At 41.9% G+C, this 21,912-nt stretch overlaps 1 protein-coding gene across 3 annotated transcripts in view; it reads left to right on the top strand.

Annotated features, from left to right (window-relative positions):
- F5 (coagulation factor V) overlaps positions 1-21,912 on the top strand; it is a 58,397-nt gene that overhangs the window by 10,857 nt on the left and 25,628 nt on the right. For all 3 annotated transcript variants that reach the window (XM_033092408.1, XM_033092407.1, XM_033092409.1), the window contains exons 4-10: positions 8,772-8,984; positions 10,277-10,423; positions 13,250-13,471; positions 14,748-14,913; positions 18,630-18,807; positions 20,318-20,417; positions 20,814-21,025. In XM_033092408.1, the coding sequence (XP_032948299.1) occupies positions 8,772-8,984; positions 10,277-10,423; positions 13,250-13,471; positions 14,748-14,913; positions 18,630-18,807; positions 20,318-20,417; positions 20,814-21,025 (1,238 nt within the window). The remainder of the gene's footprint in view (positions 1-8,771; positions 8,985-10,276; positions 10,424-13,249; positions 13,472-14,747; positions 14,914-18,629; positions 18,808-20,317; positions 20,418-20,813; positions 21,026-21,912) is intronic.

Raw genomic sequence — 21,912 nt, 5'->3', positions numbered from 1 at the left:
TCGTTATACCTAGTCCATAAGGGGGCTTTGAGATTAAATGAGATCATGCAGGCAGTATAGTAAGCATCGCTCCTGGAACCCGGTAAGCCCCCAATGAATGAGACAGCAATGATGATGATGACGTGAGACCATGAAGGTGACGTGGATAAAAGTGACCACATTAGCCACAGGACAATACGCGCCTTTGTTGATATTGTTCTGATTATTTCCATTATGCTGATGTTCAGATCACAATAAGCAGAGTAGAGCCCTGGGAGGAACTGATATAAGAAAATAGTATCCATATTGTAATGGATGTTGGTATAATAATATTTAAGACTAACTTTAGACCTTCCACGACTCCCAAATCTTCTTTCTACCATATGTTTCCAGCCATCACACCTTGGAAGAGAGTAACTGAGTAGGAGAGTGGTTTACAGAGCAGTTTCTGGAACTAGACTGCCTGGTGCAAACCCTGCCTCAGACTCTTACTAACTGTGACTGCTTAACCTCTCAGTGCTTCACCTTTCTCATCTGTAAAATGGGAACAACAATCATACCTGCCTCATACAGGTTTGCAGTCATGAAAACTTAGAACAATGCCTAGCATATGATAAGCCCTTGATAAATGAGCTATGATGGTAAAGGTGATTCTTCAATCAAAATGTGTCCAAATTATAATGTTACATATCAATGATATCTCCATTAAAATGTTTAGAAACGTTTCCAGATAACGTAATCTTTGACAATTTATGGATTAGAACGTGACTTTTACATTTCCTGTTTCCTGTGTAAACGACTGTGACACTCATTCCGCCTGAGACATACACGACTGATAATAGGTCAGTGACCTGCCTCCCGCCGGAGCGTTTGTGTTAGTATTTAATCTTTGCCTTGAGGCAAAACAATGGAGCATTAACTGTAAAATTTCAGGCATCTTAAAGAGCCAATCTGCCGAACTCTGGGTGAGGGAGCATGCACAGGAGTCTTTCCCATGTTCCTAAAATCATATGGTGCCACAGAACGAGCACGTAACCCACGTAGGAGCCTTCCGGGTGACTGTCAGGAGCTCCGCCCCGCAGTGCCAGAGCGACTCAACATGGTCCATGCAGGTTCCACTTCCACCGTGGGAGGAGTAAGTGGTGTGGACTTTGTATCTCACGCTGCGCTGTTTGCACAGGAAGTGAACCTTGTTTGCACAGGAAGTGGACCTTGCAACATGAGTCCCCTTCCTTTACTGTTTATTCGTCCCCACACCCCACAGCCAGCCATCATTTATGACCAATTGTTTAAAATGCTCTCCCACTTCCATTGGTCACCTGATTATTGCCCAGCTCCACGAGTCTGAGAAAGGTAAATACAGATTGGTGGGGAAAGTCAAATTCTGTCTTGGAAATGAGGCGCAGACCTGGTAAATACAGAAAGAGTATCCCTTATGGCAAAAGACAAGCCTTCTGTTCATTTTATTGTGCCCTTTGCATTAAAACACATTATCTCCTTCAGGTCTGAGGGAGCCTCATGCATAGCCTCCCCCGGGGGTTTGAATTATTTTTTCAGGAGTGGAGATAAACGAACTACATGCTGAGCCAGCTACCATGAGAATCTAGATTTCTTTACCTCAGAGGTAGATAGGTATTTGAGAGATGGATGGTGGGAGACGACAGAACAGGCTGCAGAGAGGACTCAGTCCCTGCCCATGAGGCCGCCCCCTCTAACCAGTGAATGAGCCAACCTAGACAGCAATCCTCCTTATCTGGGAGTTAACGCTTGAGCCCCGCCACGGATTTGGGGATCTTCTCTCACCCGCTAGAAGGAAAAGATAGCCATGGAAAGAATGCTGGCGTTAGAGACAGAATGTCCTGGATTTGAACCTTATGTACACCTTGGCAATTTCCTTTACCACTAACACTCAGTTGTGTGTCTGTAAAATAGGGACCGCAATTCTTCCCATGCCATGCTATTGCAAGGATTAGTCATAATATATGTACGTTGGCACACAATAATGAGAGGTGTTGTTGCTATAGTTATTTCATGGCTATTTAGTGAAGGCGCTACATTTTATTTCTCAGAAGCTTAGATTGAATGAAAGCCTAGACCTTGGATAGCGCTCATCATTTTATTTCTACTCGAATGAAATAAAACTCTCCCGTAGAACTTAGATGCCAGAATGAAGTAAACTTGCACAGCAAACCTCAGTTATCCATAGTACATAAGGAACGAGTCATTTTGAATAATTATATTTTCCAAATAGTTTGAGGTTTACTTCTTTAAGTGTCTAAGACATTTTCTTTTAATCACTCTGGGTATATTTTTTTCTAAACGTTATACTTCCCAGACCCTTTTAAAACAGAGGATGAGAAGCAAAATTCTAATTCCTTTCTAAACCATTCTGTGAGATTTTACAGATATCCACACATGTGAAAACTGTATACAGTCTAAGAGTAAACAGAATCTAAATGAAAACCTATATGCTGTCCATGGTATTATTTACCGGGAAAGACACTGACCTTTCATTCGTGGGTTTTGCACATAATTCTCTAACTGACATTACCCATGAGGCTTGTTGCTTTTTGAAGTTTTGGTTATGCTATGGTTAGGAGATGGGTGGAAGTCTGGCCAGGAAAGGCGTTACTGTACTCAGTATGGAAGTCTCACGCTGGCCTTTCCTCCATAAATTGGCAGCATCTGACACAAACACCAAGTTGTAGGCTGGTGTTTCCCGACTGCTCCCAGAGGCACCCCTCCCCAGGTGTGCCTGAAAGAAACATTGGTGGTCCAGAGGGCAGCGATGAGTTACCCTTTTGACAGGACGGACAAATGGTGATTTGTAAAACTGTTACAAAAACATTTCCTTCAGAAATGAATTTCAGAGGAGGATGTTTAAGCTGCAACCACAACTGTACCTAATCATTTTAAAACTCGTGATCACTAAAAGTTTTGATTTGAGGCTCAAATTTCAGAAACTCTGTAACTAACATGCACTGACTGACCATAATGCTGAACCTTCAAGCAAATTTTGTTGTCCATTGAGATCATTGAAGTTCTTTGTACAGTTACCTTCAAACATTTGTATCAGAGTGAATCTTACTATTGTCCTTTGGTTTGATTTATATTCTCCTATTTTAAGTGTGTGAGTTGTGTTATAAGTACTAGATCACAAAATGAGTTCTAGAATGTTCCGCAGTCTGCTGGTAAGCCAACTGTCTGAATATAAAATTAAGAAGTAAAGCTTCCACCAGAGATCATTCTTGGCATCTAAGTATTGCCAAATTCTCTACATGAAAACTTAGTCTCCTACGTTTTCCCCACAAGCGTTCCAGTGTTTGACATGACGTAGGCAATTGCATTTTCCACTTTTCATCTGAATAGTTTGGCCTTACATAGAAAGTTCTTTGAGTATCTGATCAATACCTGGAACAAACGATAATGGCTCATATAATAATTCTCATTCATCTCAAAAGCGCAGACTCCCCTCCAAAAGGGACTTGAGCGCCCCAGGAGTGGCACCAGGTGCTTGAGGAAACATCAACATTCTAATTTGTCTATCACCTAAGTCATGGTGTCTAAAAGAATGTTCTCAATCTTTACATGGGCACTGAAGCATTCCCTGAGTTTATTAAATGGAGAGGAAAAGAACTGTTCAAAAACAGAAGCAACAAGGGAGGATTTCACAAAGGAACACCCCAAGGGTGGACCAAAGTGGCTCTTTGTGGAATTTCACTTTCCCAAAGCTGGTAAGCAAGATTTTACATTTGAAACAAACAAACAGAAATCCACTGACAGCCTTTTGGCAAATAATTAGTTCATCAAGACAAGAGTAAACACATTACAAAGCTGACTATGGACTGGGCAGGAAGTGAAGGGAACTGAAGAAATACAAAATGAAGGGCTACCTTCATGTAAAGAACTGACCGAACAAGGGCTTTTTGTGCTCCAGCCCAGTCGTCTTTCCGGTCCCTTTCTCCTCTTTTTAGTTAGGAGTTTTAACTGATTGTGATTCCAAAGTCAAAGTTAGATTTACCAAAACTGCATTTCATAAATGCTTCCCCTAAATATTAGCTGTTTATAGCTCATGCCTCATATTATGTAGGTTGCAAAATCAGATACAACATGCCTATTTTATTCCAAAGGTAAAATAAAATACTTTGAAGTGAAAAGAAAAAAAGCATTGATAAAATGGTCCCCAAACTATCTTATTAGTAATCTTCCCTCGGTATAATTACAGGATCTAGCCCCTTGTACAAATCTATATGGTTTACTATTTGTTTCAAGACACCCATAATTCACCTTTTGTAGATTGATGAAAATCATTCATTCAATCATTTGGAATTTATCTTATATTTAACACACAAATGTGAAATTCTCGGGAATTTACTTTGGTCAACTAGGTGGACATTGAAAAACCACTATGCGTTCCAATAAGCCTGCATATGAAACCTTGAGCATTTAAAAAGAAGTCTGATATTATCAGGAAATCAGTCACCCTCCTCTGTCTAGCACGTGTTACAGCCTGCTAGGTGATTCTTAGATATTTATATTGGTTGGTTCTCCTTACAGATGGATAATGTGTCTAATTGTGGCGTCCCCACTGAAGTGGCCCTAGAAGAAATCTAGAGGTGAAATCCATCACAATTAGGGCACCAGCAGGTACCCTACTGTTAACTGGGCTGTGAACCCCCCAGGGTCTCAGGCTCCTTCTCTACATTTGTGCCCTGGCACCTAGCACAGAGCCTGGAACTTAGATGGTGATGATGATGATGGTGGTGGTGGTGGTGACTGCAGCAAACTGAGGGACTGTGGGCTCGATTAGAAAGTAGACACCACATGTTATTTTCCCTTGCTCTGAAATTTATGAATTTCACTGGTGATTGTGAGCCGTTACTTAATCTTATTACCAGTTTTTACCACCTTTAGAATAGAGCACCACCTCAGTCTCCCTCACGTGTGTTCAGAGAACTCAAGAACACTTTAGATACATCTTATCAGAAGTAAGATATGAGGAAAGAGGCTGTATGAATTGTAAAATGGCTGGGAAAGGAAATAACAGGTTGCCACAAGCACTGGTTAGGTGCCTGGTCCTCATAACCCATCAAAAATGATTATTATTGCTAGAAAAGGGATTATGGTAAGTTATGAATGAGAAAACTGAGGCAAAAAGGGGTTTAAGAAACTTCCCCAAATTCACACACTTAGCAAGTGATACAACCAAGAAATGCCAGTTCTGACCCCAAAACTCACGTGCTTTCTCCCACAGTGTAACAGGAGAAAGTATCATTAATCACACAATCTCCCAAATATTTAATTAACACTGTGATGAATCCTGTACGTATATAATGCTGTAGGTATACGATATATACCTGCATATTGTATAGATGATATGCATACGTACACATACCTATATCGGGTTATACATATAATCAGAGATCAGGGAATGAGTAAGCTGACATTTAAGCTGATACCTGAGGGATGGGCACACACTTACCCAAAGAGAGGAAGAAGTTGAAAGTGCTCTCTCACCCTACAAAGAATATTACGTCTTGTCCTTTTGAGCGTTTGTGAAGGCACTGGAAGGAATGCTGTTTTCTATGATAGGGATCCCCTGTGCTGTTTTAACAGTTGGAACAGTGCAAGCGTCATGTTCAGAAACATCATTTTTTAACTTTTCAAGGCCACAAAGTATGAAGCATTGACTACGGGCCGGCTTGCTCAATTTGAGACAGAGCTGGCCAGCAACTTGCTACCCAAGTTCCAAACAACAGATAAGGTCTGGCCCGAGGACAGCTCTCCATATCACTCCTGCCTGCACTGTTTGGCAACTTTACAGAGCTAATCCTTCCTGTTTAGTAGCAGAGGCTCTTCTTCATAAACGCTTTTTTCTTTTTTATTTAGATTGGAACAGTATTACTCACTGGAAGTTACTGAAGCTTTTAATATTTTTCAGCTCCCGATAATTTTAACACTCAAATCCTTTTTTATCAACAGAGTGAAAGTTCGGCCTATGGTAAACATTGGTGATCAATATCAAACTATCTTTTGGGGAAAAGATACAACAGAATCCCATGTTAAGCCTTTTACTAGCACAAGGGTCACAAACTCAGATACCTACAGTATCCAGGAGGGCAATTCAAGAACAAAATAAGTCCATAGGGACTGGTGATCAGAGAGCCAGTGTCCTATCTGAAGGGGGCGTGAGGACTCAGGTCCAGCCAAATTCTATGCAAGAGTTTGGTCCAGTGTCACCAGATCTCCAGGGTTTGTTTGTTTTTTAAGAGGAACCAGCAATCCAGGTTCTTATATGCTATCTCCATAGTATTATTGTTGGAATTTAATCTGTTTTAATATCAGGAAATCCTAACAAAACACACCCATGAGCTAAGACTTGATGACCGTGGTTCTAGCCCACAGGACCTCACATCCTAAGGTTTCCATAAACATTCCCTGAGCATCTTGCCTGTGCCAGGTACTGTGAAAAGCACCAGAGATGCTAAGATATGTGCAGGGTGCAAATCATTCTTATCGAGTAGGACAAAAAGAATTGAATCATATAACATCATACATACTTAATTATAAACTGTGATAAGCTTGCATTCAGGTGACATCTGAAGGATGAGCTCGCATTTATCCAGAGGAAGAAAGGGAGGCAGAGCACTCTAGGCAGAGGGAATAGTATCGGCAAAGACCCTAAGGGAGGCTGGAACTGGCATGTCCAGGGAACTAAAAAGGCTCGAGTGACTGACACATAATATACAAGGGAAAGAGTCCCACAAGACGAGAATGGAGAGAGAAGTACAGGTAGGTCATACCTGGACTTGTGGTTCCTGTTACAGATTTTGGGAAATAAGAAGCCACTGTCAGGGTTTTAAACAGGACCATGGCAAAGAAATCTGAGGTTTTACGGGCTCATTCTGTTTACAGGGTAGGAAACAAAGCAAGGAAAATAGCCAGTAGTGGAGATAAAAAGGAATCAAAAAATACTCAAGTAATCCAAAAGAAAGCAGGAAAGAAGAGAAAAAAAAAGCAAAGACCACATGGACAAATAGAAAACAATAGCAGTGTGGTATAAACCCACCCGTACCAATAATATGAAGAGCAAATGGGAAGAACCCTATAACCAAGAAAGAGATTGTAAGATTGGATAAAAAGCAACACCCAACTGTGTGCTGAACTCAAGACATCTACTTTCAATCAAAGGCAAGATAAGCAAAAAGTAAAGGATAAAACAAGATATACCTTACTAAAACTAATCAACTAAAAGGGGCTTTTCCATTTTTATGGCATTATAAGAAAACAAAATATAGTGACAGAAAGCAGATCCATGGCTGTCTGGGCCTAGAGGGTGGGAAGGTATTGACCATGAGTGACGGACATTTGGGAGTGATGGAGGGAGCTGGTCTGTACCTTGACGTGATGGTAGCTATAGGACTGGATACTTTTGTCAAATCTCACCACAAATAGTACACTTAAAATTGGTGGACTTTATTGTATATAATTTATAACTCGATAAAGATGGTAAAAGGAAGGGGGGACGATTATATCTATATCTATATCTATATCTAGAGAGAAAGATTGGAATAACGAGAAGAAAAGGAACAGGAAAAGGGAAGAGAAGGACAAAATTTAAGCATTTCTGGTTTCAAAAAGTAGTTACTTCAGTAAGAATATTTTCCACTGCCTTTTGCCTCATCATGTAAAACATTTTAGCTTCTTCTTTTTTTTTTTTTGATCCTTATTGTCTGCCTGTATCCACACTCTGCTCTGACGGTCTCACCTTCACCTCAAGGAATTTATCAAGCTGTTGTACCAAATAAAGATAGTTGTATCCCAAAGAGAAATTCTGGCACCAGCTGATGATGGTGTAACTTTCACCCAGTTAAATGAGACATGCCCCAGACAGGGAAGCTGCCCATCCTACATGGCCATCGATGACACTGGCCTCTCCCTTCCTGACCTCACTTGCTCCATCACTGGCCACTTCTTCCTTTCATTGTTGAAAGCCCCACCCAATCCTCTGCACTTTTTAAAAATCTTCAGAATGTCAGTTCCCTCTCTTCAGTATGGAAGACCAATTTCTACATCCTACCCCTCTCCCACTAGCAGAAAATGATGAGTGTACATAAAAGTGTTAATGGTGGGTATTTGGGAACACAAAGGACAGAAGTAAAACATCTCAACGTCGGAGGGTAGACACATTTCACACTCACTAGACAACTAGACTGCATATAGAAGCTAGCTTCTAAGCCTCTGGGGAAAGAGTTGGGATCGGCAGATGGTGGATAAAGCAATATGATAAAGTAATAAAACAGGGCTGAGGGTGGCAGCAGTTGGAAAGAAGATTTGAAGTACTTACAGATCAAAACAAAACAATACGTAAACAGCTCTGAGCATAGTTATAGCCCATGCTAATAGGGGGTTAAATATAAGATGTCTTGTCAAGGACCGCAGAGAAAATATAACCCCCTGTCATGATCTGAGATGATTTACTGATCAAAAGTGATTCAAGTCTCTGATTATATTGAAATAATAGTTATTTAGAGACCCTGGAAAATTAACTTGCGAAACCTTAAATAATGCACTAGTAACGTTGCCTATTCACTTCAAATCACCATGGACTGGAGGCCTTTATAATTATGTAGATGTGGAAGGGGACATATATGAATCTTTCCAAATAACAGAGGTCCATTATGGAAAGGCACATGTATCTCTATGGAGAAGTCATGTTCCCCTGGAGAGTATGAAAAGGCGGGCGGTGCTCGCCAACTGTGCAGACGTCTTCATGGCTTTTCCTTCTCCAGGTGCTTCCTACCCTGACCACACGTGCCCCGCGGAGAAGATGGATGACGCAGTTGCTCCGGGCCACGAGCACACCTACGAGTGGCATATCAGTGAGGACAGCGGGCCCACCCCCGACGACCCGCCGTGCCTCACATATGTCTATTACTCCTATGACAATCTGATACAGGACTTCAACTCTGGGCTGATTGGACCTCTGCTCATTTGTAAGAAAGGTAAAAAAAAAAAAAAAATTAAAAAAAAGTCAACTACAGCCAAGGTGTGGGGTGCTAAGGAGTACTAGAACGCAGGGAGGCCTGGGAGAACCCTGGAACCTTCTGGAAGTCAAGCAGAGGGAGAAGGGTGCGGAAACCAGACCGCTGCTGGACACGGGCACTGAGGGCTTGGAATCTTGTTTCTTGCAATCCCTGCTTCCTCGTGGTCCTGGAGCGGCTCCCGAGTACAGGAATCCCTGCCTGAAAGCATGTGCTGACGTCATGCCTGTGTGATGCGTGATGCGCACCTCACGGCAAGGGCTTCTGAATGTGTCCAGCGGCCTGCACTCTGCTGAACGGACTTGGAAAGAATGTTCACTAACATTTCTGAGGTTTGGGTTGCTAATTTGGTCCACAAACAGGCAGAACTCTCGCTCACTTTCTTAGGGAAGAGCTGAACACTTTGGGTGGCAGGTTTCAAACACACTCAGCTGACTTTTTAAGAAATCTCATTGGCTGGGCTTCTTTGGAACAAGCTCGGACTCTCATTTTACCTCAGAAGAATTCAGCTCATCTCTCAGTAAAACAAACAAATGGCCACAACAAACTGCACTGTGGGAAATAATGCGATGGAGTCATTATCTGTCTACAGATACATGCATACCACCCCTACATAGATTCCTAACTCATTAATTCACTACACAAATACATCTTTTCACTGCCTGGGATATAGAAGATAGTGTGATGGCACGAAAAAGTTAAAACTTCTAAAAAGCTCTTCTTTCATTTTACTTCAGCTGCATTGTTTCCTCATGTGCGAATGGATTGATCTGGATCCTCAGTCAGTTCTCTCGTGCCCCATGATATGTACAGACAAGATAGTTGAACTAGACTCAGAGCGTGACGCATTTACCAGCTGAGCTACAGTCCCTACGTAGCGGCCTATTGACACTGGGAGGGATGGATATTTTTATTAAAGCCTTGACAGTCACCAAATGCTTTTTTTTTCTCTCTCCATGTGCCGGATCAAATTTACCTTTAAAACCCCATTTCTAGGGGGCATGTGGGTCCATTGCATGTGGGTTCTGGTGAAAAAGCAAGGAGGTGCCCAGAGAAAACATTTCATGTGGCACCAAGATTGGAATAATCCTCCAATCGTCACTACTTGATAAAGATGCTGTTTCTCAAAAGAAGAACTTCTTAAAAGTTGGTCTCAGTCTGCTTGGCTGCTGGCCTGAAACTCTTTGCTGTCTCGGACCAGCAAACGAGAGTCTCCTCTCTGGGACGCTGTTAACAATTCTTTTCCTTCCCAGGCACCCTCACAGAGGATGGGACTCAGAAGATGTTTGACAAGCAGCACGTGCTGATGTTTGCTGTGTTTGACGAAAGCAAGAGCTGGAGCCGGGCACCTTCCTCCCTAATGTACACCGTCAATGGCTACGTGAACGGGACGATGCCAGGTAACCTGTGGACCGGGCCCCCCCCAACGACAGGGGAACCATCAGTAGCTTTGGGCCTGCGATTTTCTCCAGGGCACTAGGGAAGTGGATCGTACTCACTATATTTCAACTCTAACTCAGAAAGGTAACGTAACCTAGCTCAGTGGTTCTCAAAATTCTGTCAGCTCTTTTATGAACTGGCAAGTACAACAGACAAATTGGAAGCAGCCTGAGTGAAGGCTGGGCAGCCTCAGAGACGCAGCGTTCTGAGCAGGTGTTGCCGTGACCTCAGCAACCTGCAGGGCAGCAGCTCAGTCTATTTCGGTGAATTCTGGGGTCCTTGCTGCACAGTGACCGGCATGGTCATGGTTTCCACAGAGGAAGCCTTAGAGGACAGAAGTTCAAGGTCAACCCCTAGCCAAAGGGTCAGCAGGAAGAATTCAATAAAGACACAGTAAAGATAACAGGAGCTTGAGAGAAATAGCCAACATACAAAAATAGTAGCGGCATTTCAAAAGGTGATGGATGAGGGATAGTCAAAGGCAGGCAGGATGTTTTCTCTTCCCGTTTGCATGTGGGTTCTTGTGAAAAAGCAAAATCATAGCAGCAACTGTTAAGAGGAAAAACACAAACCAACTTCCACTTAAACCGCTTAACTTCTATTTGATAGAAATGCCTGAGGACGAAAGAGTCTGAGAAAAAAGTAGAGAAACGAAAATATTACTTTATGAAATAAACCATTTAAAACACTAAGCTTCTCGGAGGTCATTGTCTGCATCTGAAAATCACAAACGATTTCACTCACTAAAAACTTGTCTAGAGTTGAGGTCTGGACGTTGCCTTTGTGTTCTGTTTCCTTTGACTCCATCCTCCCACCTGCTTTTTACAAACATGCTCAGATGACTCTGGGCTTTGGTTCAGAGTTCCGAAACGTAGTTAGCATCTACCTTAGGAGATCCACGGTCAAACCTTGTTCATTTCTCTATGTTAGTGTGGTCCTTGGTAGCTACTAGCTGTCTCAAGGCGCTAAGCTACAAAAATGGATTAACCATCTGTTACAGAGGGCGTTTACAAATTGGTCGTCACAAAATAGTCGCGGGGATGTGAAGTACAGTCTGGGGAATATAGTCAATAATGTTGTAAAGATTACGTAGGGTGTCAGATGGGTACTGGACGTAGCAAGGGGATCACTTCATAGATTGTGTGGATGCCTGACCACTGCGCTGTACACCTGAAGCTGAAGTAGAATAATATTGAATGTCAACTATAATTATACACACACACACACACACACACACACACACACATCAGTACACACACAGGAATATATATATATAGTCACGGGATATAAAGTACAGCATAGGAAGATAGTCAATGGTATCATAACAGCTATATACGATGTCAGAAGGGTAGTAGGCTGGGGGGTTATCGCTTTGTGAGGGGTGTAAATGTGTAATCATTATGTTGTTTTGTACACCTGAAACTAATACTTAAATAATTTTTTTAAACATTTAAGATAGCATGTCCAGTACTAAGGGCCTTAGAGGGGAGTGGTCAAAAAAGAAAGTGTATCTGTGTCCTGGCAGAGTACGTCGTCTGTGTAAGTACATGGAAGCCCCAAAACGCAAGCCATATGCACAAAAATAAAACTTAATAACTTCCTCAGGGCATAAACTATATGAATTTATAGTTGAAAAAGACAGAAGAGTGGGGTTAAGAGTGGTAGGGTAGGGAAATGTCATTAGTGGAAACTGAGACAAGTTAATGCTAGTAAAACAGAATACAGAACAGCATACATTGAATAAACGTAACAAATGCTAATACAAATACATTAAAGGCTCAATTCAATATGAGTATTTCTTCCAGGTGGCTAAACGCTTCCACCAAAGCCTCCTATCTTCTAGCTTCTCATTCTCAGGTTCTGGCTTCTTGTTCTCACTCGTGATACCAGGAATCTCTGCCTTGCTGCCCCAGTGGTCCCCTAAAAACTAGTCCCTCAGCCCCTCTGTTGGTAAGGGACCGAAATTCAGCCCCCATGATCTGGTGATTATGGATCTAAAACGTAAAACCCCAGCCAAGGATAGAAGCCAGGGTTGGAATCTCCCACAGAGCCATTGAGCATTTTCCTGGTCACTATGGGAGCAAAGAAGGAGCCAAACTCCGCCCAGTTCTCATTACTCCATCCATGAAACGCTCCCAGTGACCTTGCATAATGGACTTGTCTGCTGCATTTTAAGGAGAGCCTGCGACCCACAGAATGATTAACTGCTATGTCATGAAAACAATCAACAAGTAGGAACAAAGGCAAAATGAAATCCTTAAATCACGTTCACAGCCCCTTCCCTTTAGGCGGAGCTTTTCCTCTGTTCAGCTGAGAGGATTAGGCTCTTGAACTGGGCCCTCCCTACCGGGGGCTCTGGTGGCTCCCTCCAGCTGAGCCCAGATTGACCAGCTGCCCAGGCTTGCCCAGGACTGTCCCAGCTCTAACACTGAAAGTCCTGCATCCTAGGAAACCCTCAGCCCCTGGTAAACCAGGGTGGTTGGTCCCCTCCTTGGCCTAATCCCTTGGCAGTGCTAGTTTGTGAACTAACGTCCATCCTCCATCTCTGGGCTCTGTTCTCACCTCTGTAGCACCACTTACTGCGGTGAGCTGTGACTGCTTGTTGGCCCGTCACTTAGACGTCTGCTTTTCTAGGGCAGGGACCAGGTTTAGGGAGCGTCTAAACCTCAGAACCAGGCACAATGCCCGATGGATGCCCAGCAGGTGCTCAGTACGTACCTGGTGAGTGAAGCTTTTTATCAGATGCTGACTGCCTGTTTTGCCCCCCATCTCCTCCTCTCTCTCAGATATAACAGTTTGTGCCCGTGACCACGTCAGCTGGCATCTGATTGGAATGAGCTCCGGACCAGAACTGTTCTCCATTCATTTCAATGGCCAGGTCCTGGAGCAGAACCGTCACAAGATCTCAGCCGTCACGCTTGTCACTGCTACGTCTGCTACTGCAAACATGACCATGAGCCCAGAGGGCAAGTGGACCGTATCTTCCCTCATCGCAAAACATCTTCAAGGCAAGAAACTTTTCCTACAGTCTTGCTTATGAATGTAGGATCCTTTCTTCCCGGGCACTAGTTCTCTCCTTCTCCTGTGCCTTTTCAAGCCACCCATACTCCAGACATACATGCCTTGGTCCCTGAGACCAGAATTTAGATTCTCCTCTCTTAGACTTGGAACCTTCGCTGGGGATGGAGGAAGTAGAGGAACTGACAAAGATTTTTAAAAATTAAGCAAAAGCTGAAGAGGTCTCTACTTCCTTGAAAGAAAAAGGAGGAAGGAAACCAATACATACATAGAGATACTCTTTTGGGGGGACACTTAGTGTGTAGCTAAAGGAAAAGACCTGGGTGTTAGAAGAAGACAAACATCTGCACCTTTATAGAAGCACCAAGGTACAGGAAGTATAAAAGTTGAAACATGAAGAGATGATCTGTTGTAATGAGATGAGCACAGAGAAGGCACGAAGAGGAACCCGATGGATGTATGTTGCATGGATCCAAAGTATAATCGAAGCAGCTGAGGCATGGCATTTAAAGAACACCAGCGAATTCTGGTGGTGAAAAACGTCAGCCTGGGTTGTTATGTGATGTCCCATAAACAAAACAACTAAGCGTTCTATTATACATCGTTGCTTTAAAGCAGTTGGGAGGAGGGTTCGTGTAAACAGAGACTAAAATGTAACTAAGTGATATTAGTATAGGAAATCATTCTGTTACCAAAGTAATGTGTATGAGCAAAACACGTAAGAAAGAGAGACTTCATGGGATCATTTCATTCTCGTTTTGCACTGAACAGGCAACATTATATTTGAAGTAATGAAACCATCACAATATCTCTGGAAGATAGAGACCTAATAATAACACAAAATTAACGTTATTGAGGTGAAATGGTGTTTGCATTAACTTATTTAATTTTTAACAATTTCATACACTGTGTCCTAGGATTATTTCCATTTTAGAATTACAGGGACAGATGACAGGAAAAATGAGAAATCAACAAGACCTAAATCATAAGGTTTGAAAGGGGCTGGCAATTACAAATGTTCCTTCTCTGGAAGAAACAAAGGAAACTTTCCAAGTATTTTCCCATCCTCTCTTTCCCTTGCTTTTATTCTTGGACCCTGTCTGTACTGCACTAAGAGCTCCCAACCCAAATGTCTAACACTTGCCCAAGCATTCCTTGCACTGTTAGTATTTAAACCTTCCACAAATTTGTGTAAAAGGTAATACATTTTGATGAGCCTTAATTTCTTCTCTCAAATTCTCTTCCTGTCTTTATGTACTAACTCAGCTGGGATGCAGGCTAACATAGATGTTCAAAACTGCGCCAAGAAAACCAGGAAGCCTAAGACGCTCACTCGCGAGCAGAGGCGGCACATGAAGAGGTGGGAGTACTTCATCGCTGCAGAGGAAGTCATCTGGGACTACGCACCTGTAATACCAGCGAACATGGACAAGTGAGTTCTGGGGTCTTCCCACGGAGCAAACGTTCAGACATGTTCTGCGGGGGCCTCTGAGCCCGGGGTGAAATGTCAGGAGTTGACAGCTCTCAGGAGAATATATGTTTTGGATTTCATTTAGGTCTTGTTCAAATCAATCTGGAATTACCCCAAACTCACCACAAGAACTAATAATAATAAGAATAGTAATAATACTAGTGGTAGTAGTCGTAATTGCAGCTACCACTTGTTGAGTATTTGCTACTGCAAAGTCTTGTGCTAAACCCATTCTGAGGGCTTCACTTTAACTCTAGAAGTTAGAAACAGCTCTTATTTATTTTGTAGATTAGTAAATGGGTCAGAGAGATGAAGAAATTTGGAAATTCAAATTGATCTTAAACACATGAAAAATACTCAAGCTCACTCACAGTGAGAGAAATGCAAATTAAACGTCTCTGAAATACTACTTTCCACCTATTATACAGTCTAGGCGACATAATCTGTTGGCAAGACTGTGAGAAACAAGCACTAACATCTTTTGCTGGTGGAAGAGTAAACAGGAAGAGCCATTCTAGAGAATAATTTGGCACTATCAAAATTATAAATGCCTACACCCTTTGACCCAGCAATGTCACCCTAGGAATTTACTAGAGAGAGATGCTTGTCCACAGGTGAAAGAGGTGAAACGATGTGTGTACAGGAGAGTCACTGCTGCACTGTTAGTAGCAGCAAAAGATTGGAAACAACCCAAAACATCCCTCAATAAGTTTAATAAATAATGGTGTATCCACACATGGAATACTGTGTATCTGGTTTTAAAAGGATGCAAATATGCTCTATGTACTAATATAAAAAATTCTCCAACACACATTGTTAAGTTAAAAAGTCAAGGGAGCAAGATAGCAGAATAGGAGGTCCCCCACTTGTATACCCCACAATAACAATAATTTGGCAGCTATCCACACACAAAAGTGCCTTTGTGAGAATCCAAGTAGGAACTTGCAAAATCCCAATGAAAGCCAAGACCAAGGAGGGCTCTTTTGAGAAGGCAAGTCCGTGCTCAGGTGATATAATAGGATTGCTGTGGTCCTGATTACAAACGTGGAAACTGCTTCATCCCTTATAAACTCAACTATAGCCCCACTTGGCCTTGGTCCTGCTACAACACCACTTGATAAGGGACCCAGGAGGAGTCACAAATGTCTATGACCCTGGAGGCTGGCCTGAAGACCTTGGTCCCACTGCAGATCTTGAAGTGGCCCTGTAGGCCAGCTCCAGCCCTCCCAACTGCAGTCCCATGCAGAGACCTACCCAGTGACTTGGTGAGAGCCCTCTCAAGGACCAAATGGGGACCATACCCACGTACACACCTGGTAACCAGCCCACCATTTGCAAACTCAACTGAGAACTTTGAAGATCTGTAAATTGGAGATCTACAAATTGCTTGACAAATAATTAAAAATAATCATCTTAAAGAAGCTCAATGAGGTACAAGAGAACACAAATAGGCAACTAAACAAAGTCAGGAAAACAACTGCATGAATAGAAGGAGAAGGTTAATAAATAGGACCCATTAAAAAATAACGAAACAGAATCCTGGAGCTGAATAATACAATGACAGAACTGAAAATTTCAATAGAGGGCTTTAATACTGGACTCAAAAATGCAGAAGAAAGATTCAACAAACTCAAAGATAGGTCTTTTGAAATTATCCAGTTACAGGAACAAGAAGAAAAATGAATGAAAAAGAGTGAAGAAAGAGTAAGCTCTCTTCACTCTTATGGGATATCATCACTCTTACGGGAATTATGGGATATCATCAAAAGAACTAATAAACACTTTGTAAGAGTCTGAAGGAAAAGAAGGAGAGAAAGGGGCAGTAAAGCTTATTTAAAGATAATGGCTGAAAACGTCCCAAATCTTGTGAGGGATAGGAATATACAGATTCATGGAGCTCAAAAGAGCTACCCAAAACATGATCAACCCAAAGATTACCCCAAGACACATTATAATCAAATTGTCAAAAATCAAAGACAGAGAGAGAGAATTCTGAAAGCAACAAGATATAAGCAACTTGCCATAGACAAAGGAACCTCCATAAGGCTATTAACAGATTTCTTAGCAGAAACCTTGGAGGCAAGGAGAGTGTGAGATGATACACATTCAGGGTGCTGAAAGAAAAAGGAACTGCCAATCAAAAATATGATACTATACTCCGCAAACCTGTCCTTAGGAAATGGAGAGATAGCAACATTCGCCCAGACAAAGGAAAGCTGAGGGAGTTAAATCACCAGACCTGCCTTACAAAACAATGCTAAAGAGAGTTCTTCAAGTCGAAATGAAAGGATGCTAATTAATAACATGGACCATCTGAGACCTAATATACAGCGTAGTGACTATAGTGAATAATACTGAACTGTATACTTGAAATTTGTTAAGGCAGTAGATCTTAAGTTTTCTCACCACACATACATACACACACACACACACACATATATACACATATACACAAAGAAAATAGTAACTAGGTGAGGTGTGATGTAAATGTTCATTAGCTTGAGTGGTAACAATATATATACATATATAAGGCATCACATTGCACACCTCAAATATATACAATTTCTTTTTCATCAGTTATACTTCAGTAAAGCTGGGAATATGCAAAAAGAAAAAAAGTCAAGGTGTAGCACAGAGTACATAAATAGCTGCCTTGTGTTAAAGGAGTGAGAGGATAAGAATATTTATATTTGCAAGTTAAATTTACATAAAGATTCTCTGGAATGATACACATTAAGACAAGTGAATACTTGGAAAATGCAGGGAGGGCTAGAGAGGTGGGGTTGAGGGGGTGTAGTAAGTGAGTGAGAGTTTTCTCTAATCAAAATCATTTTAATGTATTTGCTATTCAAAACAAGTAACTGAGAAAAAGAACTGCTCAAGATTATATAATAACTGACAGCACTGAGATAGGAATTCAGGACTCTCTGGCAAGAGTCAGTGCTTTTTATTATGCAAAATAAATGCATGAAATGGATACATTCTATCATGGAGCTTCTGCTTTTGCAAACTAAGGTAATAAAGAGAACCAAGGGGCAAGGTGGCTTTTGTTGCTGCCCCCAAATCATTTATCGCAGTGCTCTGGAAGATGGGCGATGGTGGATGATTTTCAGTTGGCATGAGGACTGGGTGGATGGGAGATGGGATAGATCAGCAACGCAGAAAGAACTAGTAAAGATAGTTCTAGTAAAGATAGTTCTAGTAAAGATAGTGAAAGTCTACTAAAGTCTAGTAAAGATAGAGAAAGCTTCCTAGAGTGGGAAAGTGCTTTTGGAGATTGAGAAATATCTCGAACACCCAATAAAAGTACCATAAAGTAAGTGACAGGAAAGACTTAAGAAAAATGAAGTGTGTCCTCTCCTTTCATCCAGGTAGAACTTTCCCCAGAGCTAACGAAGGTCTTCTTCAGCGACCAGAGTGACAGGAAGCCCCAAGTCGCTGCTTCTAACCATGACTATGACTTTATCTGGGTGAGGAGACAGATCACAGGTTTCCAGTTTTCTAACTAGAGGGAAGGTTTCAGGACTCTGCAAACCATATTAAGAACTTTTTAGGAAATGCTTAGATTTTCAGCTAATCCAAGAGCAGAACTTCTAAGCACAAGGGTTTCCCATCCTACTGGGTCTCTAGTTGAGAAAACAGTTTAATTTTTTTAAAAAAACTTTATTTCACTTAAGAAAATACAGATCTCTGCATTTGGATAACTTCTCAAACCAAATTGGAAAACATTATAAGAAGGTTGTGTACAAACAGTACCAAGATGAGTCCTTCACCAAACGCCTGGAGGACACCACCACCCAAGAAGATGGGATCCTGGGCCCTATTATCAGAGCCCAGGTCAGAGACACACTCAAAGTAAGTAACAGAAACATAGAACCGTGTGGAAGAAATTAAATAGTGAAAGACAGTTTATAAATAGTGGTGATTTAAAAAAGAAACATGTGTCCGTATAATTTTTAAATCAAATGCAGCTTGTAATGCTTATTTAGTATTTGTACTTATTTATAGCCTACCTCATAATACAAAGAATCTGAGACAGTTTATTAAATTATAAAGGAATGGAACAAAGAGTCAGTGTACTTGGGGTGGATAATATAGGGACAAAGAAAATAAAAGCAAGGATAAGGATAGTGACATACCTACCACTTGCTCCTATAAGGCTGTCTGCAAATTTTGTCCTGAGTTCTCTAGCAGCCAAAGCAAGAGGGGAAGTATGCCAGGACAAGAGTCAGAGTAGTCACAAAAGAAGCAGAGAGACCAGAGGAGAATTTCTCCCACAGATTCTTGAAAAGAGGATCCTGTGTGATACAGTGGATGGAATCCTTGATAAAATGCCTACAATTGGTACAATCAATTAAAAAGTTGCATAGTCCTTTAAAATAATATTTCTCATTAGAGCTGAGAACATCACAGTAAACACAGCTGAGCAAAAACAATTCTTCACTGTGGTCTAGGTATGTAGTTCGCTGAAGACTAGTCTCTGATGAAGGTAAATTTTGATAGGTATAAAGAGCACCGAGTGTTCTTCAGACAGTTTTCCTTAAATGTTACGGCACATCATCAAGCTTTTTATATGAACTGGGAAGCAGAGACTTGAAGGTTCCGATCCTCGGCAAGATTCTAGAACGCAGTTAATCTATAGATGAAGGGTGGTGATCCCAGTGCTCTGGCAACAACCAGGCAGGAGATTAAGGCTCTTTTGAAGCTGGAGGAGCCTAACTCACTAGGACTGATGTATGAGTAATGCTCCTCCCTTCAGCTCTGCGTGGGGGTGAACTAAGGGGATATCTGCAGACAAGGCCAATTCTGTTCATTTAAGAAGAAAAGGACGGAGAGCAGCCTCTCTGTTCCTCTAGAGTCTCTTCCCCCATTTCTGAATCCTTCAGGTGCTCTTAGCGAGTATCAGTACACCTCACTGCATGTTTAGGCCCCGGCTCTTCGCTGTGCTCCTCAGGAAGATGGCTTCCAGGACAGTGGTTCGCGGAGCTCTGGCAGGCTGGACAAGGGGTCGTGGTCTAGCGAGAAGGAGCAGATGTGAAGGCAGGGGCGGTCCAAGCTGAAAGGAGAGGGCAAGGGGGTGGGGACCAGCTTGGAGAGGGTGATATACTGTGAGGAAATGTCACTTCTAAAGTCAGACTGCTCTTTCCATTTTCCAGCTTACTATGGGAGTGAAACTCTCAAATGTTTCTTTTAAGTAATGGCGGAGGTTGTTGCTCAGATAAACAGAAGTAGTTTATACACACACACACACACACACACACACACACACACACACAACCATCCAACAAGCAAATGTGCAAACTTAGCATCCTCTGTTAATTCTCACCTTAAATCCTGAAATAATGAACTTGAGTTCACTTTGCAGATTGTGTTCAAAAACATGGCCAGCCGCCCCTACAGCATTTACCCCCACGGAGTGACCTTCTCTCCTTTTGAAGATGAAGTCAACTCTTCCTCCACCTCAGGTTTGACCCTTTCACTTCTATTGAAACTACTGACCTCTGAGAGGCTGCCATATTTCTCTGATGCCCTCGTTGCCTAGTATAACCGCATGGGCAGGTAGTGGTACCCTAAAAGTCACAGCCAAACCCTGCTCACTCCAGGGTTTTGTTTACCGTGGTGGTGGTTCCAAAACATGGTGTCCGGTTAGTGCCACAGTGGCCTCTAGTGGAGCAGTATGTGATGACTGATGACATGCTATCCAGGGTTCTATGAAGTAGAACTTCATCTAAAAAGAACATTCCGTTCCCAGTATTAATTGGCTGTAATGAGAGCTCAATTACATTATTTATTCATTCATTTATTCATTTTCATAAAATAATTTTGAAAACGAAAACAGTCCTGACCATAATTTCTTTCAGGCAGTAACACCATGATCAAAGCAGTTCAACCAGGGGAAACATACACTTACAAGTGGAACATTCCCGAGTCTGATGAGCCCACAGAAAACGACGCCCAGTGCCTAACGAGACCATACTACAGTAACGTGGACATCAGCAGGGACATCGCTGCTGGGCTGATCGGGCTACTTCTAATTTGTAAGAGCAGATCTCTGGACAAGCGCGGCATCCAGGTATTTTGTCCTTGACATAAACTTTCAGAAATGCCAGGAATTCCTTCTGGCTGCAACAGATTAGATCTCCTTGCTAAATAACTGGGTTGTTTTAGAAAACAGAAAACATGAAGTAATCCTCTTTGGTGTGAATGTGGTTATGTTTATTGCTTTGGTTACTTTTTTGCCTTGTTTATTTTCATGTGGACTCTCACTGCAGAAGTCAAGCCTACAGTGGGACACTGTATTTTGTTATAGTTTCCAATTCCGGGTCTGTTGGTATTGGCTGTGGGATAAGCAAGTCGCTTAGCCTCTCTTAATTTCTTCCATTTATCAAATGGGTAAAAACCATCCTAAAAATGTTACAGGGTTATTTGGGGTTCAGTGAGATACCACCTGATAAAAGTGTAAAGCCCTGTACCAACCCTTGTTATTTTTAGATGTCTGCACTAGAGAGGTGAGAGAGAGATAATGGAGACGTTGCTTCTAATGAGATTGGACCTGACGATGGTTCATCTCTAATGAGACTAAATTATACAGAAGAATGTGAACAAAATATGGATCGTCTGACTTAATGTTCACTGACTAGTCTCATATTACTAACTTAAAATTCACAGACAATTAGGCTAAGTTATAAAAACAAAAGTATCATCCCCAGGCATATGAAATACATATATGCCTAGAAAAATCAGAAACGGACATTTGGAAAGCCCTGGTTTGTTGAGCTGGGAAAGGAAACAGGTGGAGAGAGGTAGAAAGCTTTCCTCTTGCAACCTCCTGTTTTATCTTCTGCAACTAAGAGGAGCTGAGAGGTGTTCAATCACCGAGATAAACAGAATTCCAACTGCCATGATATAATGGGATGTTTCTGTTAGGATATTTCAGTCTCTGAATTTTATGATTGGCTG

The sequence above is a fragment of the Rhinolophus ferrumequinum genome, chromosome 22, assembly GCF_004115265.2.
Source record: "Rhinolophus ferrumequinum isolate MPI-CBG mRhiFer1 chromosome 22, mRhiFer1_v1.p, whole genome shotgun sequence".
Taxonomy (NCBI): Eukaryota; Metazoa; Chordata; class Mammalia; order Chiroptera; family Rhinolophidae; genus Rhinolophus; species Rhinolophus ferrumequinum.
Note: the sequence above shows the minus strand (reverse complement) of the source record. Positions and strands in the feature narration are given on the sequence as shown.